Source organism: Geotrypetes seraphini, chromosome 10 (assembly GCF_902459505.1).
Source record: "Geotrypetes seraphini chromosome 10, aGeoSer1.1, whole genome shotgun sequence".
NCBI lineage: Eukaryota > Metazoa > Chordata > Amphibia > Gymnophiona > Dermophiidae > Geotrypetes > Geotrypetes seraphini.
This window is the reverse complement of record NC_047093.1, coordinates 92,588,667-92,614,085: the sequence shown is the minus strand read 5'-3', so window position 1 is coordinate 92,614,085 and position 25,419 is coordinate 92,588,667. Positions and strand designations below refer to the sequence as shown.

General features: G+C 41.2%; 1 protein-coding gene across 5 annotated transcripts in view; it reads left to right on the top strand.

Annotated features, from left to right (window-relative positions):
- The window catches only part of CACNA1B (calcium voltage-gated channel subunit alpha1 B), a 1,471,643-nt gene that overhangs the window by 853,744 nt on the left and 592,480 nt on the right, over positions 1–25,419 (top strand). For all 5 annotated transcript variants that reach the window (XM_033960470.1, XM_033960471.1, XM_033960469.1 and 2 more), the window contains 2 exons: positions 6,560–6,672; positions 10,424–10,536. In XM_033960470.1, coding sequence (XP_033816361.1) covers positions 6,560–6,672; positions 10,424–10,536 — 226 coding nt within the window. The remainder of the gene's footprint in view (positions 1–6,559; positions 6,673–10,423; positions 10,537–25,419) is intronic.

Genomic DNA, 25,419 nt, shown 5'->3' with positions numbered 1-25,419 from the left:
TAATTTCTAAAGTTCTCTGTAATGTCGCTGTCTGTATACAGTCTCTTCCCCTGTAAACCACTTTGAACTGTTTGTGGTGGTATATAAAAATAAAGTTATTATTATTAATTCAAAAGCATTAGTACACTATTCAGATATTCAAACTATTTGTTTATTATCTCTTGAGCCTTTTACTCTCAGTTCAAATCCAGCATTTCCAAAACCTTTGAGCCCCTTTCAGTTCTGATTGCCAACACTGTCATCATAGACTCCTCCCAAGTTTCTTAGTATGGCTGTATACCTAGATCCCTCCTTCCCCATCCAATCCACCCTCGTCCAGTCTCCAAATTCTAACCCAATCCATGGAAGCTCTTAGGGGTAGGGATGGTGGACTTGCCCCCTGTTGCAGCCTCCTGGTGATTACCCCTTAGTTCTGAGGGCCCTGAACTTCCTCTCCAACATCAGAATTGACGTCGGGGAGAAGGCTTCTGGGCCGATGCCTGGATATGCCTTTCCTGTTTTTGTTGCGGCGGCGGGCAGGAAGCAGTGGTGGGGGGAGCAGAAGAATTGGCAGTAGGCCATGCTTCGGAGGGAGGAAGGCAGACAGATCGGCAGGCTGGCTGTCTTCGGAGCAGCAGAGAGGGAGGGAGGGAGGTTGGCTGGCTGGCTGGCTTTGGGGGAGGGGGTGGGACTAACGTTGGAAGGCAGTGAGGGGGACATAGGAGGGAGGGAAGAAGGAAGGAGAGAAAGAGGCAGAGAAACGGGAGGGAGGGTTGTAAGCAGAAGAAATACTAGAAAATAAAGGCCTGGACTAAAGGGGAAAGACAGGAGGCAAATGCAGGACTATGGGAGGTTCAGACAGAGGGGGGGAGACCCTGAGAAAAAACATAGAGATGGATGATCATAACAGAGGAGGGAGAGAGAGGGAGACCTGGAACAAAAGAGGAACTGACACTGGATCTGAGGAGGGTGTAAGTAGAGGGAAAAGAGAGAGAGAGAGAGAGAGACCTGGACCCAAAGGGAATGGGGCTGGATTGTGAAAGAAATGTTGGATGCGAAAGAAAAAAAAAGAGAGAAATAATGGATACACAGTCAGAAGGAAGTGCAACCAGAGACTCATGAAATCACCAAACAACAAAGGTAGGAAAAATGATTTTATTTTCAATTTAGTGATCAAAATGTGTCAGTTTTGAGAATTTATATCTGCTGTCTATATTTTGCACTATATTTGTCTATTTTCCTATAGTTACTGAGGTGACATTGCATATTTTAAAGTCATCTGCTTTGACATCTTTGAAAAAGAACTGAAACTCGTAAATGATAATTAACGTTTTCTCTGCGTACAGTGTGCTTTGTGGGTTTTTTTATTTTTATTTTATGGTTACCATTATGAATTAATAAGATATGTGTACATGAAAAATGAATGGAAGAAATTGGGGGTGGGGGTGGGGCAGGGCTAGGGTGGGGATTGGGGCGGGACTGAAAATTAATAGAAGTCCTGTTTTGATGAAAAAAATAAATGGTCACATTAGTTATGCGGTATAGAAATGACTTGTTCTGTTCTCTTCAGTTCCGCAGGCCCTTTTCTTCTGCCTTGACCAATAGTGCTGTTTTTTTTTTCTGCACTGAGCTGCTTCCAAAGGCCATTTGCCTTGAGCCCAGCTCCCAAGGACTGCTGGTCTTCTGCCCTGAGCTCTCTGCTCCCAAAGGTTGACAATCTGTTTCTTCAAGAGTGCCCCCTAGTGGTTCATCTCTGCTAGTACACTGCATACCAGCACTAAAAAGAGGTCTTATTGTGTCAGTCAGTGACAGAGTTTCCCATCTAGGGAGCTACCTCCCAAATGAGTATAATGCACAGATATGTAGTGCACAATCTTAGTGCATAAACTGGGCATGCATTGCCCTAATTCTGTAACTTTGAGTGTGCAGAATTTATTAAATTGCATGGGTGGTATTTGAACTTGTTTGGCGGTATTTAATTTTATCTGGTTTGCTGGACAGGTGTTTGAGTTTTTTTGTTGGTAGGTTTGGTGGTATTTGATTATTGGGGCCAGTATGATGAATTCTTATTTTTACTTTTAGAACTGCATATGTGGTTTTGGCATCTCAAGTCTTTGTATTGCACATCATCCAGAGGTCTTCAGTTCCTGTTGATCTTTAATATTTTGGGACAGTTTTGGACCAGATTCAGCCAGTGTTTATACTAACTTAGCAGATTTGACCTTCTTACATCCAGCCACCCCAGTATAACGAAGATGAGTGTTCCAAAGAAGAGCAAAACCTACCACTTTCATGATGAATGGAAAATGAACCACTTCTTCATCATGGTGAAAGACAAGTGTTGTCTAATTTATAACGCCCCAGTATCCTTGCCCAAAAAGGGTAATCTGGAACGTCATAAGGCTCTGCATAGCAATAAGTTTGATGCTGATTTTCCACCCAAAAATGAAATTCGTAAACTGAAACTCAAAGAACTTAAATCGAAATTGGTTACTCAGCAACAGTTGATGGCGAAGCCAAGTTCACATTTGGTCGATGCAACCATAGCATCCTTCAAGGTCAGCAACCTGATTGCAAAGAAATGCAAACCTTTCACTGAAGGGGAATTTGTAAAAGGTTGTTTTCTTGAAGCAGCTTACAATCTTTTTGAAGGATTTAAAAATAAGAAAGATCATAGCCGCTATTCAAGATGTACAATTGGCATGAAACATCTTCGGGCAGCAAATAGAAAAGATGTGTGGAGACACAACTGAACAATTGTTGGAGGATGTTTCAAATTGTGCTGTTTTCTCTCTCAAACTGGACGAATCTACAGACATAAGAGACATAGCCCAGTTACTAATCTTTATCCAGATGGTTTTTGAAGACTTCAGTGTTAAAGAAGAACTACTTGGAATGTTTTCTTTAAAAGGGAGAACTACCAGTCAGGAAATATTCAGTTCTTTCCATTCTTTTGTGACAAGTGTAATCTTCCATTGCATAGACTTGTTTCCATCACTACTGATAGAGCAAGAGCAATGACAGGTGAGGTTAAGGGTTTCATAGCCCTCTGTAGACAGCATGACGACTTCCCAGATTTCCTTTCTTACCACTGCATCATTCACCAGCAAGTTTTGGCAAACAAGAGACTCAGTGCAAAGACTGTCAAGGCCATCACTTTCAAAATTGTAAATTCAGTTTGTGGAAGACCACTTCAAAGATGGCTTTTAAATCTTACTCTTGATGAAGGGGCAGCAGAAATCATTTTACACACAGATGTAAAGTGGCTAAGTGGGCACAAATTTCTGCAAAGATTTTGTGATTTGCTGAATGAAATAAAAAGTTTTTTGAAGGAGAGGGGAGATGACCAAGCAGAGTTGGAAGATGAGGAATGGTTATGTGATCTGGCATTTCTCGCTGACTTTACAGGCGAACTAAGTAATAAGAACCTTGAATTACAAGGTAAAAACAAATGCATTGGAGAGATGAGTACAGTTTCATCCTACAAGAGCAAATTTGAGCTCATGATGATGGACCTTGCAAACAAAACTTTTGATCATTTTCCTAATACGCAGGACCATCTGGGACAATATCCAAATTTTGTTTTTCAGAATGAGAAGTATGTGACAGCAATCTGTTCTGTTATCCAGGAATTCAAAAATAGATTCTATGACTTTCCAAAAAATTGGAACAGTTGTGGAGTACTTGTCATACCCATTCAAAGTAGATGTGGACATTAAAGAAACTGCAGCTACTATCATTAAGAAATTACTCATTGAAAAGCCATCTCTTAAACGAAATATTAACTCTTAAAAATGACATTTTTCATAAGACACATGCTGAGCAAGAATAGTTTTGGAAGCTAGTGCCTAGAGACAAATTTCCCAGCTTGAGAAGATGGAGTGAAGCTGTACATTCCTGTTTTGGTTCAACTTATTTGTGTGATTCTGCGTTTTCCCATCTGAAAATGACAGAGTGCACAACATTCCAACATGATAGATGAACATCTCCAGGATTCCCTGAGACTGGCCCTCATGCAATATTCACCCAATTTCAAAAATGCAGCTTCAGACGTCTCACTAATGAGCAAGAGCAAAATATCAAAGATTGTGTTAGATCAGTCTGAATCAATACTCAACCTAAATTTAACACAAATTACTCAATAAAAGCTAAAGAAAGTTATTAAGACAGTTAAAGAAAGTTATTACTCAATAAAACTGTATTTTCCATTTCTCCTCGCAGTTCTTACTGGATCTTCATCTCTCTGTTTTGTAACAGCTGATCACATCCAAGTAAATGACAGAAGGTTCATTAAAAAATTTTTTGGGGGGGGATCCTCCAACTTTATTGGGTTAAAATTTAATTTGAAACTTAATTTTCATGATGGTAGATCACTGGCACTTTTGGCCGGAAAAAGTAGATTACGACCTGTTCGAAGTTGGACATGCATGCTTTATAGAATCACGCAAAGGCAGTTGTGTGTGCATTTCCAAATTAGTGCCAATGAATTCCAATAATTGAGTGTTAAGAGCTTATTAATTAATTTAGTTACACACATAACTCAGGATCACATCCAAATTTGGTTGATCTTTATAAAATCTGAGGGTTGGTGCCTAATTTTAAGTACCTTTTATAGAGTTGTCCTATGTTAGCCCTGTAACAGTAAGCACTACCTTTCCTTCCCTAGGTTCAGATACATTGCCTCAGTAGTGCATTCAAATCCAGACAAGCTATTCAACCACAAGTTTGTCATGCCTGAGCCATTATCAACTACCATTGTTTCTAAAAATTCCTTATCTCTGGAAAGGAAAGAGAATGGGGCTTGTATACTGCTTTTATGTGGTTACACATTCAAAGCAGTTTATATATACTGTATACAGGTACTTATTTTGTTCCAGGAGCAATGGAGGATTAAGGGCTAGAATTCACTAAGCCCACTGATTGTGGTTGCGATCGTGTACTGACCCAATTTTCCTCTGATCCGATTCTCTAACCTCTGTGCTGATCATCATCCAATTCGATACGCGCATGCAAATGAGGAGGAATGACATGCAAAGTAGGAAGGACGCAATTCACAAAACAATTTCAGGAACACCGACTGGGCTGCCCGATCAAAAAACAAGCGACTGCTGAGGAGCAGTAGTTTGGGAAAAAACCCTGCTGTCTGCCCCGATTCTGCTTCTCCTGCCCTGATTCTGCTTCTCCTGCTCTCTGCCCTGATTCTCCTGCTCTTGCCGCCCTGCTCTCTGCCCCAACTCTGTAGTTTTAACCCGCGGTGCATCCCCGCGGGTTAAAACCATAGGCTTGCAAAAGTTTTCAGCTCTAAAAAAAAAAAAAAGTTTCCAGCTCTTCTTTCATGGTGAGCATGTGCAGACCATACAGGCAAAGAAGATGGTCTGCGCATGCTCAAGGATCGCTCTCCAGCGATCCGTGCGGTCAGTGTGTGTGTGTATGTGTATGTGTGTGGGGGGCATGCCTCGATCACCTCCATTTGCATGAGGATGCGTTGACAATTCATTGGCCTGCCACGGATCGGACACGATTGGGAAGGTAAGTGAATCTAGCCCTAAATGACTTGTCCAGGGTCACAAGAAGTAGGGTTACCAGATATCTGGATTTCCCTGGACATGTCCTCCTTTTGAGGACATGTCCGGAGGTCCGGACGGCTTTTCAAAACCTGGCACTTTGTCCGGGTTTTGAAAAGCTTTCCTTGGTGCAGGAGGGCATCCTTGCATGCGCTGATACAACATGATGACATCACTTGGGCGCGTGTGACATCATTGTGTCTCATCTGCGCATGCACGGATGTGCTGCCCGATGAGAACAGGCAGCGGGGGGTGGGGTCGGGGCGGGCTTTGGGGGCGTGACGGGTCAGGGATGGGTGGGGCTAGGCAAGCCTAGGGGGTCCGGATTTTCCAGATGGAAAATCTGGTATCCCTAACAAGGAGCAGCACTGGGATTTGATCTCACAATTTCTGGGTGCAGAAGCAGCAGCTCTATCACCTGGCCACTTCTCACCTCCAAGAGTAAAATTATACATAAAGTAGTATACGATGAAAGTATATGATGCAAATTCATAATTTTAACTTTTTTTAGTTCAAAATTTTTATTGAAAGTTTTGAGCAAAAAACAAAACAAAGAAAATGCAATCGTAAATGCGACATGAAATGGAAATTCGAATACATTGCATGACTAATAAATATCATCATAATGTTAACTTTTGTGTTCTCTCTTTGATTGGAAATCCAGAGTAATGATGAAAAGGATGGTTGAAATACTATGAAATATTTGTGTTGACTGTCAGTAACATAGTAATATAGTAGATGATGGCAGATAAAGACCCGAATGGTCCATCCAGTCTGCCCAACCTGATTCAATTTAAATTTTTAAATTTTTTCTTCTTAGCTATTTCTGGATTCTTGCCCAGAAATAGCTAAGAAAAAATTAAAAAATTTAAATTGAATCAGGTTGGGCAGACTAGATGGACCATTCGGGTCTTTATCTGCCGTCATCTACTATGTTACTATGTTACTATGACTGGCATATCATGGCGCATGTCAGAAAAAAAAAACATGACTGATTGATGAATTTCTCTCTTTAGATTTTGCAGAATTTGTTTTCCTGGGGCTTTTCCTGACTGAAATGTCCTTGAAGATGTATGGCCTGGGGCCAAGGAATTACTTCCACTCATCCTTCAATTGCTTTGACTTTGGGGTAAGTTGCTATGATAGGTAACTGTGCTGTAATACTTTCATTTTGTAAAACACTCTGCATATATGTGGAACCTTATAGATATCAGAAGTCCAGCTTGCAGTGTATTAGTACCTCTTCAGATATGACCCTTAATCCACTTCGATCTCAATCCAAAATATACTTTACAATGTTCTTCTCTTATTGTATTATTTTAATAAAAATCTTTAAAATTATTTTGCAAATCAGCCCAAAAATCCAATAGATTATATCCTTAATCAACCTACCGCTCAATACAAACTAGGGAGAGAAACATCAGAAATTTGATTGGAAAGAGATCATGGGACCTCTATAGCACTCAGCTATTTCAGTACCCAGTTCAACGATCCTGATCTCCTTTAAACATTTGTTTTCCAACCCCCCTCTGGTCTTTTAAATTTTTTAATAAGGACAAAATTTGGTTTTGGAGGATGAAATGTATAGTGTCAGCATCTATGGAACAAACTTGGTTTTTTCTGTTACATAGAGCATTTTGGACCCCAGTTCGTTTACAGAAGTTAGATAGCTCTAAAGCTAATAGATGCTGGCACTGTCATCTTGAAGCTGGGACATTAGATCATTTGTTATTCTATTGTCCATTGATTCTTGCTTTTTGGAAATCAATATGGGGCCAAATAAATTATATGTTAGAAAATCCAGTGGCATTATCCTATGATACTGTGCATGTGGCATGTCAATGAGGGCTAAGAGCCAAATATCATCTAAGAACAGGCTTCTACTTATTATGACAGGGGTTGCCATACAACAGATTATGAGTAATTGGAAAAACTGGAAGAGACTTAATTACAGTTTTTGGTGGAACTCTTTGTCATATATATAAAATGGAGAAGATAATAGCTACACAGCAGGGGAATTTTAGAAAATTTCAGATTTCTGAGCCATTAATATTGTAATGATTGAATATTTCTTTTTCTTTTTTCTTTTTCCCTTAAAAATAAATATCCAGGTTGGGGGGAGGGGAAGGAAGGGATTTTTATTGATTTGAACATTAAATAAGGTATTTAAGAATGGGGTTTATGATAGGTTTTCTGGAATTTTAAGAGTGTAATTGATTAGGGGAGAGGGGGGATAAAATCTGATATAATGTTTAACAGAATATTAAGTGTTGTATTTGAATTTTAAATGCTATAAATACTGTTACACTTATTGTAAGTTTTTTTTTAAAAAATGAATAAAGAATTGGAAAAAAAAAAGGACAAAAAGTTTTTCAAAATTTTATCCCATCAGTAGATCATCACATAAACTTCAAAATCCAAAATAAATTTTTCAACGTGTGAATCTTCACTTAGCTGTCCGTTAGAACTTCAGCGCTATTCAAATTACACTCCCAACACCAGTGTACAGCTACTGCACTGACCATCTTGGCGTTTCGGTCTATAGACCTGCTTCGGGGGATTCACTAGCACATAGGTCTAAAATATATAAAGCAAAATAATTAAAACCTACTCCAAAACCCCTAGTGCCCCAGGAAAAGAACGGACGGGGGTATACGCAAAGATCTTTGTGGATCTAGAGAAGTTCTGTCTTGGACTCATTTAACTGTAACTTGTTCCCAGTCATCCAGGTCTTTATTTCAGTTAAGCAAGACTGGAGATTTTTGATTTGTGTGTCTCGGTGTCGGCCTAGGGGGAGGTAGAGTTTTAAGTCATCTGCGAAAGAGTGGATTCTGATTCGGTGTTTTTCCGCTATGTGTCTACCTTTGCATTTTCTAACAGAATATGTTTCAAGCAGTGCAGTGGGAGCAAGTAGCAGTTTCATATTTACCTTTCTTCTCCACACTGTTCCTTTATGGGGTAAATCTGTAAACTGGGTGCTAACACATGCACTAAGTACACATTAAATTCTACAGCCTCGGAATATGGGCCATAAAGAATGCAAGAGACAATGTCATTTTGTCCTTTCTGATGTAGCCCTTAAAAGATCTTTTGAATATGGCAAGAAAATTAAGTGTGCATTTAGAGCATGTAAATAAATATCATTAATGTGGCATTTGAATAGATGGGATAGTGGTTTCTAACTTAGTTTACCAAGATCATATAGCCATTCTGGTTTCCAGCATGTTCATAGTAAGCATGCATAAAATATCTTTGCCTATAATTTGAAACCAGACATGGCTATGTGGTCCTTGGGGGCCTCATTATAAACTAATGGAATAGGGGACAGGTTAGCTGTGTTAGATCTTATTGTGATGGAATTGTTGTGCTTACCTATGGTGCATAAACTGCTTTATAAAACATGTTCAGATGGATCTGAAGGGACAGGTAAGGCTGTTGGTTTTCCAATGTTTTCCAGTATAGTGTTTAGAACCACTTTGCATATAAAGTCTAGGGAAATATGCTTGGGAGCACTAGGATATTATTATTCTACAACAATAATAATACATACCAAGAGCAGACATGATTTTCGCTTATTACAAATAACATGTCTGAGGTGGTTGTAACACAGGAATTTGTCTCATCTGGAACATAGATAATAAGGATGCACTTGTCAAGAATTTGATGTCTGATGCCATTAATATTGCATCCATGGTGCGTTTCCATTTCCATCGAGTTGAGGACATCTTGACATCAAGACTTTGCTCTCCTACACACACATCTTGAGCAAGCTGTTGAGGCAATGCACTTAGGCCCATATTCTGTAAATGGTGCCTTAAGCTAGGCACCTTATTGGGGCCTAGCCTAAGTTTAAAACACCATTTTAAAAAAATTCAAAGCAACTTAAAACAAAAAATGTAGATACCTACAAAAAAATGGCATCTGCATCACGCCTGTGGAGACGCTTTATGATACCTAATGCCACTGTAGGCGTGGCATTAGGCATCGTAAAGCCCCTCTGTAGGCACAATTCACGTGAAATGTAGGCACCAGAAACATAGGCCTTGACAACCCTGGCTTACATTTCTGGCACCTACCTTTCCCAAAGGTGATTGACACGCGATTGGCAGCCATTAAGGTGGTTGACACCGACGGCACTGTTTATAGAATCCAGTCCTTAATCTTAATCAGAAGCAACCCAAGTTTTCCCTCTCAGTGTCTGCCAGTTAAGGGCCGAAAGCTACATAGTACAGCCTTCAAGAAGCACTAGGGGTGAAATGAAGTGACAGAGAAAGGGTGGAGAAAATAATCATTGTGACATAAGATAATGCCATAAATGGAATAAACACACTTTCATTCCTTTTGCCTGCTGATAATCTATGAAGTACAACAGCTTATTTATGAACTCCACAGTACATCCATCACCAGCCTAACCCCAGATGTAACACTGTATCCGAAACCATTTTAGCACTTGGAATTCATGTGATCCCAAATGAGAATGGAAACAAATGTCAGGCCTTTGCTCCCTTCAGCTTATCCAAAATGGGAAGGCAGCAGCAGCAGTGGTGGTGGCAATAGTAGCTGTAGTCAGTGCAGGGTTCTGTTTGTCAGTGCACGTTCACAAACCCCAGTACTTTGCAAAGGTAACAGCCCACAGGAGGAAGGGCAGGAGCTGTGAGCGTACACTGAATTACAGTACCACTACTAGACCCAGACCACAGTATGGTCCAGAGAGAGGGAAAGCAGCACTGTTTCTGGGACTACATTCACGTATGTGACCCATTGGGTCCCAACTCGCAGTTTGGGAAGGACTGTTGTAGGATCTTCAGGTTTGGTACCCTCAAATTACTGCCTTTTTCTGTCTTATCATTCCATATCACAGTAAAACATTGTTGTTGCAGGTTATTGTGGGAAGTATTTTTGAAGTGATCTGGGCCGCAGTTAAGCCAGGCACCTCTTTTGGGATCAGCGTGCTGAGAGCCCTCCGACTTCTGAGGATTTTCAAAGTCACAAAGTAAGTTACTTTGTTTAATCTTACCTTCAAACTTGCCTGCAGATAAACTGGAGATGCAACCAATCTTGACAGGTTGTTAGAAATACCACTGCTGTTTAGAAATTTCCATACCACTGCTTTATGTGTGCAGTACTGTACAGAGGCATATAAAAGACAGCATTTCTCTATGCAAAATAAGGAGTTGTTTTATAAAGTACAGTAAACCCTTGATTATCCAGACCTCATTTATCCGGACTTTGGATTTAACGGACCACGCCCCAACCAGCAACTACAACTCCCAGTCTGCAATGCTTCACCCTCTTCAGTGATGCTCTTTGAGTGATGCCAGCTTTTCTCAGCATAACAAGTCTCTTGAAGTGAGTCCGGCTTCCATGAGTAGCTCCTCATCACAGATTGGCTGCTCCAGCTATCAGTAGACTTCAGCTGACCACTCAGCCCAGACGGCGGGTAGATAGCTACTGTATGTATTTTTGGAGGAGGGAGGGATCTCCTGTTTTTGTTCTGCATCCCATTCATCGCTGTATTTTCTGGACAATCGCATTTAACGGACACCCCGCCCCCGAGCAGTCCGATAAAGCGAGGGTTTACTGTAGTGACATAATGAGCATAAATATTGCTATTTTATTCATTTATTTGACCACTAACACATAGAAATACTTATTATAAAATACCAACCAGTGTAAAATAATGTGTATTGTTTGCCTGGTATATACTTTTCACTGCTGGCATGAACACAGATGGAGTTTAGATAGAGCATACAAGTATGAGCATAACTTATAAAATATAATTTGTATGCATTCCTACTAACATCTAGGCACAGGCATTTCCACAGACCTATTTTATAAAGGCAACATGCATCTAGTTGCTTTTACAATATAAAATCACCTGAGGTAAAGTACTTATCTATCAAATCTGATATCTTGCTAGTACTGCATATTGCAATATAAATATAATAAGAACATAAGAACATAAGAAGTTGCCTCCACTGGGTCAGACCGAGGTCCATCTCGCCCAGCGGTCCGCTCCCGCGGCGGCCCATCAGGTCCGTGACCTGTGAAGTGGTTTCTGCCTATTTCTATAAACTACCTCTAGTTATATCTGTACCCCTCTATCTCCTTATCCTCCAGGAACCTATCCAAACCCTCCTTGAACCCCTGTACAGAGTTCTGGCCTATCACATTCTCTGGAAGCGCGTTCCATGTGTCCACCACCCTCTGGGTAAAAAAGAACTTCCTAGCATTTGTTTTAAACCTGTCCCCTTTCAGTTTCTCTGAGTGACCCCTAGTGCTTGTGGCTCCCCACAGTTTGAAAAATCTGTCCTTATTCACTTTCTCTATGCCCTTAAGGATTTTGAAGGTTTCTATCATGTCCCCTCTAAGTCTCCTCTTCTCCAGGGAGAACAGCCCCAGCATTTTTAACCTGTCAGCGTATGAAAAATTTTCCATACCATTTATTAGTTTAGTCGCCCTCCTCTGCACTCCCTCGAGTATCGCCATGTCCTTCTTGAGGTACGGTGACCAGTATTGAACACAGTACTCCAGGTGCGGGCGCACCATTGCGCGATACAGCGGCATGATGACTTCCTTCGTCCTGGTTGTAATACCTTTTTTGATGATGCCCAGCATTCTGTTTGCTTTCTTTGAGGCTGTCGCACATTGCGCCGATGGTTTCAGTGATGTGTCGACCATCACCCCCAGGTCCCTTTCAAGGTTACTCACCCCTAGCAGTGTTCCCCCCATTTTGTAGCTGAACATCGGGTTCTTTTTCCCTACATGCATGACCTTGCATTTTTCTACGTTAAAACTCATTTGCCACTTTTTTGCCCAGTCTTCCAGTTTCGTTAGGTCCCTTTGCAGGTCTTCACAGTCTTCCGTGTTTCTAACCCTGCTGCAGAGTTTGGTGTCATCAGCAAATTTGATAACCTCACATTTTGTCCCTGCCTCCAGATCATTAATAAATATGTTGAACAGTAGAGGTCCCAGCACTGACCCCTGTGGAACTCCGCTCGTGACCCATTGCCAGTCAGAGTATTGGCCTTTTACTCCAACCCTCTGCTTCCTGCCAGCCAACCAGTGTTTGATCCATCGGTAGATATCCCCTTGCACCCCGTGGTACCACAGCTTTTTAAGTAGCCGTTCATGAGGTACCTTGTCGAAGGCTTTTTGGAAGTCAAGGTAAATGATGTCTATGGATTCCCCCTTATCCATCTGGCTGTTTATTCCCTCAAAGAAGTACAGCAAGTTCGTGAGGCATGACCTTCCCTTGCAGAAGCCATGTTGGCTCGCCTTCAGTTGTCCATGGTTTTCTATGTATTCACATATTGTGTCCTTTACCATTGCTTCCATCATCTTCCCTGGAACCGAGGTCAAGCTCACAGGCCTGTAGTTTCCCGGGTTACCCCTTGATCCCTTCTTAAAGATGGGCGTGACATTTGCTATTTTCCAGTCCTCTGGGATCTCCCCTGTTTTTAGGGAGAGGTTACATATTTGGCGAAGTGTCTCTGCTATTTCGTTTCTCAGTTCTTTTAGTACCCTTGGGTGGATGCCGTCCGGGCCTGGTGATTTGTCGCTCTTTAGTCTGTCTATCTGTCTGAGGACATCCTCTTTGCTCACCTCTAGTTTTACCAACCTTTCATCTTGTTCTCCGTTTATAATCTCCTCGGGTTCCGGAATATTGGTTGTGTCCTCTCTGGTGAAGACTGACGAGAAGAATTTGTTTAACCTGTCAGCTATCTCTTTTTCCTCCTGTATCGCTCCTTTCCTGTCTCCGTCATCCAGTGGTCCCACTTCCTCTCTGGCTGGTTGTCTCCCTTTCACATACCTGAAGAAGGGTTTGAAGTTTCTTGCTTCTCCTGCCAGTCTTTCCTCATATTCTCTCTTTGCTTTCCTGACCTCTCGATGACATTCTTTCTGGTGTCTTTTGTGCTCTTCCTGGTTTTCCCTTGTTGGTTCCTTTTTCCATTTCTTGAAGGATGATTTCTTGTCGCTTATAGCCTTTTTAACTGCAGTTGTTATCCATGCTGGGTTTTTAGTTCGATTTTTTTTGCACCCTTTCCTAAACTTTGGGACATACAGGTCTTGTGCCTCGAGTACTGTGCATTTAAGCAGTGTCCAGGCTTCCTTTACGGTGTTCACCTTCCCTGAGCTGTTGCTGAGCTTTTTTCCTACCATTTTCCTCATGTCCTTGTAGTTTCCTTTTCTGAAGTTGAGTGCTGTCGTTGTGGTTCTTTTCACCTTGGTTGTTCCCATGTTTAATTTGTACTGGATCATGTTGTGATCGCTATTCCCTAACGGTGCTAGTACCACCACTTCCTTTGCGGGTCCCTCTAGCCCGTTGAGGATTAGGTCTAGAGTGGCATCCCCTCTCGTTGGTTCCGTGACCAGCTGCTCCATGAAACAGTCCCTTATTGCCTCTAGGAATTTAGTTTCTCTCGTGCAGTTTGAGTGCCCAATGTCCCAGTCTATTCCCGGATAGTTGAAGTCCCCCATAACCACCACTTTTTCACTTTTGCACACCTGTCTCAGTTCGGCCTCCAGGTCCAGGTCGTTTGTTTCTGGTTGTCCTGGTGGGCGATAGTACAGTCCCAATTTGATGTCAGCTCCTTCCCCTCCTGTCAGCTTAACCCATAGTGACTCCAGACTGTCTGCCCTTATTGTTGTTTCAATTCTGGATGAAGCAATGGAGTCCTTTATATACAGTGCTATTCCTCCCCCCTTCTTGTGTGCCCTGTCCTTCCTGTAGAGTTTGTACCCTGGCAGGGCCACATCCCATTTGTTGTCCTCTGTCCACCATGTTTCTGTGATTCCTATTATGTCTATGTCCTTATTTCTGGCTATAACTTCTAGCTCCCCCATTTTAGTTCTTAGGCTTCTAGCATTTGTATATAGGCAATTTAAGTCCCAGTTTGTTACCTTTTCTTTTGGATCTACTCTTGATTTGTTGCTCCTGCTGGTCTCCTCGCGTGTTGCCTCCTGCGGTGTGTCTATTTCGTCCTCTGCCCGCTTCTTTGTTCTTTGATAGCCCTCTGGTTCCGGCTGTTTCCTCCTTGTTTTGCTCTTTAGCTCTAAATGCCCCTCGGTTCCCTGTGCTGCATCTTTGGGTTTGTGTCCATGTGGTGTCCATTTTGTCTCTAGTCCACTGTTGCCAGTTCCTGTCTCAGTATCTTTGCTCGATACTGTGGTCCGATGTGTCGAGGTCAGATCGACTATCGGCTTTCCCCTTGTTATCAGTTTAAAGTCATGTCTATGCAGGTCTGGATGTTACGTGCCAGCATCCTCGTCCCAGCCGTGCTCAAATGCAGACCATCTCTCCTGTAGAGCTTGTTTTTCCCCAGGAAGGTTGACCAGTTCCGTACAAAGAGGAAGCCCTCCTCGTCACACCATCGCCTCAGCCATCCATTTGTTGCTTGCAGCTCGGTCTGCCTCCTCGCATCTGCCCTAGGTACTGGCAGGATCTCTGAAAAGGCTATCTTCCCTGTCCTCAGCTTCAGCTTCCTCCCCAGGATCTTAAACTGTTCGGTCAGTGTAGTCATGTTGAAATTCCTTCTGCTGACGTCATTTGTTCCGACATGGATTATCACTGCTGTGTCCTCTGTCTCAGCTCCCCTCCTCGCCGGCTTCCGCCCCTCTCTGTCTCTCCTCCGCTTTGCCCGGCTGCCTGCCTGTATCCCCTCAGCTTCCCGGTCCGCGCTGCAGGACAGAAAATAGAAAGCAAAGTAAAAGTAAAGGTACTCTCGAGCCGCCTCTTTTACAAAACTGCGATAGCAGTTTCTAGCGCAGGGAGCCACACTGAATGGCCCGTGCTATTCCCGATGCTCATAGGAACTCAGTGCGGGCCATTCAGCGTGGCTCCCCGTGCTAGAAACTGCTATCACAGTTTCATAAAAGGAGGTATAGATGTACATAAAACAATAACATAATTATAATGCTAACTAAATAAATCCTTACATGATCAAACTGAAATAACAATAAATAGTTTTAAACCACCAAAAAAACCTTGATTTGAATAAGAAAACTGAGTGAATCTTCATAGGAATTCATTCCATAAAGCTGCAGCATTAACCTTAGGATAATTTTACAGCCTGGGAAGTAAGGTCCTGCACTGAAGCAGATGTAATTGTATGTATGATTGTGCTAGAAAGAATAGATGTAAAATGCACATATTTTATGAAGTCTATGGTTTATTTAAGTTATTAGGTGAAGAGGTAAGTTTATTTTTATTGCTTTCGTAAAGCTCAAAAGTCCTTTGAGGGATCTGATATGATGAGGTGGATGATTCCAGTAACTTGGTAGGAAATGGGAGTAGGATTAACATAACATAACTTTATTCTTCCATATCGCCGTAATCAAACAATTTCTAGGTGGTTTACACAAAAGAAGGCTGGACAATCAGCGAAATACAATACAAATAATTAAAATACAAGTTTCTTAAATATATTCAATGTAAAATTTTGTTAACAGTAATATCCACATTTAGGAAATGAATTTATCAAACAACGCTGAGTTAATTACTTTTCGAAATGCACCATAAGACAGCATAATTTCACCAATACAATTACCCCACCAGGACTGCTGCTTACTTGCTTGAAATGCAAGAGTCCTATCCAAAAAAGTCTTGTATCTGGAGCCAGTAATTTTTGGATAAGCAAATAGATTAGAATTCCTAGTTATCCTTGTTGGGCTGTATAACACGAAATGAGATAAAAGGTAAGTTGGGGCAAATCCCCAAACCAGCTTTCTAGGTGGCCATGACTAGGGGTAGTTGTAATCCTACTGTCCACTAGTAGCCAGTGCAACTGTTTCAAAATCAGGATTACATGTGCAAACTTTGAAATCCTTTCCGCTGCATTCTGTATTACTTGTACACCCCGACATCTTTCAAATGGCATGCCCAAATACAAGGCATTACAGTTATCTAATCAACACCTACAACTGCACAACAATCCTAAATTCATAAGGAGGAAGCATCAGTTTCTACAACATATATCATTGAATAAATGAAAATTGTATAACAGAATCCACTGATTCTTCCTACTCAATCTTGAATTCAACTACCTGCCAAGCTGTTAACCCAAGGGTTCCCAAACCTGGTCCTGGAGACATCCCTGCCAGTTGAGTTTTCAGTATATCCAAAATGAATACTGTTACAATTAGCTGGTCAGATGCTCTGGATACTCAAATCACAATTACAGGATCCAATCAAATGGTCACTCTGTTCTGCTGGAATATATATATATAGTCACCACCAATAATCCTAGGATCATGGAGGCTTACCAGGGGTTAGGCAAAAGCCAGCATTCCTCACCTCCCCGAGAGTTACCTGTGTCTTTAGTCTCTCAAATCTCCCAAAGGCCTCTTTCAAACAGTCCTATAAGGGTTAAGAGTGAGGGAAATTATAATAGTCCAAATACTTTCAGTTCATGGCTAAATCATCCATCCGGACTTCAGAATTTCAGAAGTCAGTCCTTAAAGCCCACAGTCTTTGACATTGAACACTTTTCTCCATCATTCAAATTGAAGTGCAAATTAGTCTGTATGCAGATTCTGTCTACAGCTCACCCTGAGCCAGTCAGGAAATCACAAAAGTCCAAGGCTGGTTGCCTGTTGAGGTGATGTCAGGCTGTTGGATCTATCTCTGTATTTCTCAGACACTTGGAACGTTAACATAAGGTTTAAGGTTTATTAATATTTGATGAATCGGTTTACAAAGCGATGTACACAATTATGAAAGAGACTTTCCTCTTCCTTCCTTAACCAGCCATAGAAACATGACAGCAGATAAAAGCCAAATGGCCCATCTAGTCTGCCCATCCACAGTAGCCATTATCTCTTTCTCTCTCCGAGAGATCCCACGTGCCTATCCCAGGTCCTCTTGAATTCAGTCACAGTCTCTGTTTCCACCACCTCTTCCTGGAGACTGTTCCACGCATTTACCACCCTTTCTGTAAAAATGTATTTCCTCAGATTACTCTGGAGCCTATTACCTCTTAACTTCATCCTATGCCCTCTCATTGCAGAGTTTCCTTTCAAATTAAAGATATTCGACTCATGCACATTTATATTACGTAGGTATTTAAACGTCTCTATCATATCTCCCCTCTCCCGCAAACTCAAATGTATGTACATGAATGCAAGGAGCCTAAGGAATAAGATAGGGGAATTGGAAGCTATGGTACAAAAAGATAACCTTGACATCATCGGCATCACGGAATCATGGTGGAAAGAGGAAAACGTCTAGGACACTGTGCTACTAGGATACAAACTATACCACAGAGACAGAGTAGGACAAAAAGTTGGGGGTATTGCCCTATACATCAAAGAGGGAATTGAGTTTACCAGAGAGAACACGCTGGAAACGAAAATTAAAGTAGAGTCTCTATGGGCCAAAATCTGGGAACAGATGAAACGGAAATGAAGATCGGCATCTACTACCGACCCCCATGGCAGTTCAAAGAAACTGATGGAAAAATGATGGATGAGATTAAATGCAACTTCAAGGGAGGCGACTTCAATAATCCAGGGATAGTCATATTTTATGTACATGTTTTATAAAATACATGCTAGCATATACACTATTATAGCTGTAAAATTACTGGCAGAATAAATACTACATATACAGCAGAATAGAGTCTTTCATACAGCATTTTGTTTAGCACTGGGACCAAGTGGAAACTGGCTATGTTGAGTTTGCTTCAGTTAATGTGCTTTTGAGCAGGTGCATGTCTGCACCCTGAATGTAGGTGGCATTGCAGTTGGATCTGCATTAGTATTTGATAAAGTCATATGGGCACCTATGAGTCTTTATAAAATAACACAAATCAAAGCACCTTTCTGCTTATTTAAATTGGGCCTCTTAGTTTCAAGTTTAATAAGGATTTGATGGATCGCTTAATCAAAATTCGAAGCGATATACATATCAATAAAATTACAAAATTTAAATAAAGCTTATCACATGTTAATGGAATTAATGCATGCTAAATGCTAAGAGTCCCATATGTACAGTGGCGTACCAAGGGGGGGGGCGGGGGGTGCGGTCCGCCCCGGGTGCCAGCCCTGAGGGGGTGCTCCCGGCCTTGCCGTTCAGTCCCCCCCACCCCCGAAGGACCGCTCGCCCCACTGACCTTCCTGCACCACTTATGAAGCAGCCTGCAGCAGGATCGCGACGTCAGCGATCCCTGAGCTGCTTGGGCGCTGCTTCCTGCGCCGCAGTCCCGCCCCTCCTCTGACGTCAGAGGAGGGGCGGGACCGCGGCGCAGGAAGCAGCGCCTAAGCAGCGCAGGGATCACTGACGTCCCGATTCTGCTGCGGCTGCTTCATAGGTGGTGCAGGAAGGCCAGGGGGCGAGCGGTCCTTCGGGGTGGGTCTGGGCATCAGGCCTTCAGGGTGGGGCGGGTGGGCATGCAGGCAGGCTTTCAAGGGGGAGGGGGTGACAGGCAGGCAGGCAGGCCTTCAAGGGGGGACAGGCCTTCAAGGGGGGGGACAGGCAAGCCTTCAAAGGGGGGAGGCAGGCCTTCAAGGGGGGTACAGGCCTTCAGGGGGTGTGCAGACCTTCAAGGGGTGCAGGCCTTCAAGGGGGAGGGACAGGCCTTTAAGGGGGGGCAGGCAGGCCTTCAAGTGGGGGACAGGCCTACAAGGGGATGGGACAGGCCTTCAAGGGGGAGGACAGGCCTTTGGGGGGGTGCAGGCCTTTGGGGGGTGCAGACCTTCAAGGGGGTGCAGGCCTACAAGGGGGTGGGACAGGCCTTCAAGGGGGGTGCAGGCCTTCAAGGGGGGACAGGCCTTTGGGGGGGGACCCTGGTTTAGAAGTACACGGAGGGAAGGGGGTGTTCAAAGAGACGTGCATATGCCAAACTTTGGGGGGGGGAAGAAATAATGGGTCTGAAAATAGAGGAGAGGGAGAGAGATGATGGACCATGGGATTTAGGGAGGGAAGGAACAGAAAGGGAGAGAAATTGGACACAAGGGATGGTGTGGAGGAGGGATAGAGATACTGGATAGGAGGGTAATTGAGAAAAGAAAGGGAGAGATGGTGGACTTTGGGGTGGTGGGGAAGGAGGGAGAGATGCCGGATGAAAGGGTAGTTAAGAAAAGGTGGATCTGTGGAGGGAGATGAAAAAAAGGAAAGATACCAGACTTCCTGGGGAGGGAAGGGAAATGGAAAGGGAGGACAGAGTTGGCAGATGGATGGTTAGCATGCAGAAAGAAGAAAGAAGGAGACCCTGGCAAGCAAGTTATCAGAAGAAAACCAGAGCCTTGGACCAACAAGATTTGAAATATAACCAGACAACAAAAGGTAGAAAAATTAATTTTATTTTCTGTTTTGTGATTACAATATGTCAGATTTGAAATGTGTATCCTGCCAGAGCTGGTGTTGGACTGCAAACGTGAGCTAGGATTTAACAGAGAGAGGAAAAGTCCTTTTTGTTTCTTTATTTTATTTACACCACAGCGCCAGTGTGGTTAGGAGAAGCCAAAGGGGGTGAAAAAGCTATAAAACCCACCAGGAGTTTTGAAAAAAAATCACCCAACTGGGCAGGAAAATCGAATTGAAAAACCAATTCAATAGGCTGAATCGAATCGAAATTTTTTTTCCTGAATCTGGCAGCATTAGTTTGCGCTACTGTCTTAGACTTTAGGACCTGGGATTGGGGAGAGATGGCATCCTCAGTACTTTATAATGCAAGTGAAACGAGGATTTGGTCAGACTTTTGAAGGGTCTGCAGAAGAAAAATATTGTATAGGCCGGGGACATGAGACAGCAGCAAATGGGAACTTTTCTTCCTTCTATTTTTGTGAATGGAAAGGCTGAGGATGTCAGAGTTCAGTTAAAATATGTGCTTTATAAGAAAATATAATAATGTGCTTTATAAAGTTTATAGCATAGCTGGCCTACCCGGTGAGGTGTTCCTAGTGGTGGTGGTGGCAGCGTGTCAATGTGTTGAGAGAAAGAGGTGGTCTGGGAAATTCTGCTGAGCAAACTCCAGGCCCATTTCCATCCCCCAGTTAGTCCACTCCCCAGTTAGTCCACCCCCCAGTTAGTCCACTGAGTGGGTGTTTGGGTGTTGTTTTGGGATCTCTTCCAGTGGTTTATCAGTATCTCCTTCTGGTCCAAGAAAGGAAACTTTGTTATCTTTAGCATTGACCTACAGAATATGTTTGTAACAGCGCTGCTTGTGTGGCATTAGGCTATGTAGTGATCGAAAGAGAAAAACAGACCTTTTTTTACATGGGGGGGTGTCAAAAAATGATGGGCCCCGGGTGCCACATACCCTAGGTACGCCACTGCATATGAATAAACTTTTCTTAACATATAGCTAATTCTGTAAGTATGTGCTAAGCTTTAGTAAAAAGTCCCCTTAGGTGCCATTTCATAAAATTGCCTCCATGCAGCTGTACATATAATTTGTACAGTACATGCGTTTATCCCAGGACAGCTTTATAAAAATCAAATTTCATCATGTAAAATTATTTTCTGTATAGCCAAGTCCTTTATAAAATTAATCCCATTTTCTTGAACCTGTACCATTTCTTAAGCTGTGGCTATTTTATTTTCTGAAGAGGAATTCCTTGTTGACCAGAGTTCTTGTTTGCAATGACCACCTTCCTGTTACCACCTTTTTCCACATGCATTGTCATCAAACACTTCAAAATCTGCCTTACTTTACATAGAAAGATAGAAGATGATGACAGATAATGACCATACGGCCTCTCCAGTTTGCCCATCCAGTTAGTACTGATTGCTTCAAAATGAATTTATTGAACAAAGTGTTAAGATGTTCTCTAGTAGTTACAGTGAATGTATCCTGCTACTGAATGTACAAAGCCCCTAGGAGTAAGATTACCTGTGCTATAGGTAACCTAACCTCTAGAGACCCTGACTGCCATTATAGAAAATGCTTAACAGATGGTTTTTAATGGCTTACTCTCAGTTTTTTGACTAAGTAAGACAAGGCTGTTTGAATCCATCTGTCACTTGAATGCTGATACATTAGATGGTATCAACAAAGTAGGTCCCCAGCTGTTCATATAACCATTTAAGAACTCTGCCAGCTACAGTGTAAGAAGCACAGATATTGGAGCACATTAAAGAAAAGCAGCACAGTGCTATATGGTTTGGACACTACTCAGACACAAATCATGATTCATGTATTCTACAGTGCCAGGATTATTCAGTCTGCCACCAGAGAAGCAATTCTCAGTAGCTACATAGGTACATAGTCCGCAGGTAGTTTTACAACTATGAATCCGGAAGACATTTGTTTTAAGCTATGCAAAATTTTGTTTTGAAATTTACATAAAAGTCCCTACAGACTGGTGAAGAAAAGGGATGAAAATGTAGTCACACAGATCCAAAAATGTCTATTTTACTTCCTCAACACCTCTCTTTAATGCTGCTAACTGCACATGTGATCTAAATGGCTTTCTCAAACTTTTTGTTTGCTTTGCTGGTCTGAGATCACATCTGAAGAAGAAACCAGTGTTCCCTCTAATTTGTGTGCATGCATATACTATAGACTGTGAACCCTTTGCAAACAACAAGACATAGCATAGATATAGCTTTTAAAAGCATCTAAATCCTAAAAAGGTGCCCAAACTGACCAGATGACCATTGAAAGGATTAAGGCATGACCTCCCCCCCTTACTCCCCCAGTGGTAACTAACCCCCTCCCACCACCCAAAGATGTGAACCCTTCCCCTTAGTAAATTCTAACCTGTATTACTAGGGGATGCTGAAAGGTTCTCAGTCCAAGCAACCAACTTCCTAAATTATGAGCATTATTTTGCCACTGTAGCCGCAAAGAGTGTTATCTTATTTCATTAAGTGCCAATTTGCAGAAATGAAATTCTAATGTTTTGACATTGTTTCAGATCATTGATTGAACCATGTTTCAGATCATTCTCTTCTTGGTTGGGCTGAGAACTTTTCAGCACCCCCTCCCCCCTCCTATAGCTTCAGATGGTCACACAACCATCATTCTGAGCCCAGAGAGCAGAGGGGCACTCTAAGGGTTACTGCAATGAATTTCACTTTAAAAATCCCAGGTACAGATGTCACTATAACTTGCATATATTGTATGATGAGCCCTCCAAAACCTACTGTACCTACATTAATATGGCACCTGCAGGCATAGTGCCTATTGTTGTGGTGTACAGTAAGTTTTAGGTGGCTTTTCGAGAGCTAACCATATAAGCAAGTTATAGTGACATCATTCTGTACCTGGGACTTTTTATGTGGCATTCACTACAATACTTCTTAGAAGTGCCCCTCTGCTATGCTCAGCTGTCTGAACAGTTTGCTAAGAATGCAGGCTGCTTGGACGATGGGAAAGCTTCTTTTCTGCATTTTCATATGGACATCTTTATATTTGAGAATGACCAAAAATGATAGACATACTAAGGGCCAAAATATTGAGATAAGTTATTTTAAAAAAAGATAGATATCTTGCAGTTTTGGAAAATGGACATTTTCTCTGCTGGATTTCTGGATGTCTCTTCCAAAAACAGACTCAGATGTCCTATTGAAAATGCCCCTCCACGTGTATAATTACCTGCAAAAGGGATAGTATTGTATATATTTAAACACTCATGTGACACATAAATGTAGGCATCCAATTATAGAGTTGTTCATATATCATCTAACAACAAACTGGAAATAGAGGAGACTGCCTGCTTTTTTATTCATTTGGAGGGAGGGAAATAATTATTGATGACATTGAGGTAACTTTATTCTTCAATTATATTATATATTATTTTATATTATATTTCTATTATAGGTAGGAAATTAGAAAATCTTGAGTGATATATAGTTACCTGTACAGTTATTAGTGCAATGTATGTAATAGCTACTGTTCTTTTATTTGTTTGGCACTGTTTTTAGATTAAAAATCAATAAAGATTTAAAAAATAAAAAAAAATTGTCAAAAATAATAACTCCCCAAGTCTACAGTATATTCAAGTACAAAGAAGAAACCAGCAAACTATGCCTCTATAACATTTTTATATTTATGAAAGGAGGTATCAGTGAATCATAATGCTAACTGATCACATCATGTCACTCCTCAATATAAAAGATAAATAATGTGAAACGTTCTTATAAAATGTGAAAAACGTATACAGTATTTTTTATATTTTGTCACAAAGAAGACATCTGCTCAATGTAACCCACAAAATAAAATGCATGAAACGTATCAAAAGACAAAAGTTTATCTGATCTGATTCAAAACAAAACTGTTGATGCAGACGAGACCCCGTTTCATTCTCTTCTTCAGGGATTGATTGTGTCTAATCAGTGTCAGAATTGTCCTTTTAACTGGACTGATGGCTTTTCAATAAGGAGATCCATTAGATTTTATGGCTAAAATGGCACCAAGCCAAACAATACGTCTGACAAACACACTTGTAAATTATTCCACCTACACTCTACCTAATCCTCTCATTGGCATACCTGCTTTGAAAATCACATACAAATACAGACCTAATTGTGCTGCATGCACTTTTACACATGAGGTAATTTTATTAGAGGCCTTTTTGTGCACCTATATGGACATGCACACAAGAAAAATCCTTTATAAAATGTCCTTCATATAGTACATGCACATATTTACTGTTTGTCTTCTTTAGAGCAGGAGTAAATTTGTACATGAGAATCTGTGTACTGTTGGAGATAGTTCTGGAAGTATTTTATAAGATGCACAGATGTCTAAGTTTCCTTTATAAAATAGTTTAAAACAGATTCAGATTTTAACATAGGTACCATTTTATAAAATTAACCTCCATATGTGATTTTCTATTCATTGAGGCACATAAGTCATTCGGCTAAATATACATGTATAACTTTAAACAGATAGCATGTATAACTTAAAGTGCATATTTTCCGCCCATAACAAAGCAAACACAGAAAGAGGCTAGTGAGATGTCTAAAACCAACAAAAGAAGCTACATTTATTAGTCCACAATAAATTCCAATAAGGATAAACTTGCTCAAAAGTAGTAGTCCCAACTAGGATCCCAGTTTCAGTGAAAGCCTTCCTCAGGGGACTAGTGAGATACTAAAAATGACATAAAAAATCATCATATTTACATAAACATATTAAAACCAATACATAATTATAATGATAACAAAGTAATAAAATCCAATCCTTAGCCTTATATACCGGGTCATTCCAAAAGGGATTTGAACCGGTTAACAAAATTAGCTAAAAGAACATAGGAAAACAATAATTGGACAGGAAGTTCATCTATTACAATCACTTATTTGTCAGCTAAAAATTTCTTAAACAAATACGTCTTCAAAGTTTTTCTAAAACATGTCAAAGAGGAGAGGAGTCTAATTTCTGAAGGGAGGTCATTCCAGATTTTTACCAAGGCAAATGCCATAGAGTGTGAAAGCCTACCTAAAGTTTGAATACCTCTAATAGAAGGGACTACTAATTTAAATTTATGTATTCCTCTAGTAGAATTAAAAGAAAGGGTAAGTAATGGGGAAAAGATCCCATAAAAACTTTTAAATACAACATTAGCATACTTGAACTGAACCCTCCAGTATACCGGGAGCCAATACAATGCCCTCAGTAATGGAGTAACATGATCGTATCTACTCTTACCGAAAATCAATTTGGCAGCTGTGTTCTGGATAAGCTGCAATCTCTTTAAGTTACACTTACTTAAACTGATGTAAAGAGAATTTGCATAGTCCAAGTGAGCTAATATAATAGCCTAGACCAATACGGCAAAATGATGCTGATGATAAAAATTATGAACCCTCCTTAACATCCATAAACTAAAGAAGCATTTTTTTAGATACATTGTTAATTTGATTAGTCAAAGAAAGAGTAGAATTCAAAACAAACCCAAGGATTCTGGATGAGAATTCAATCTTCAAGGT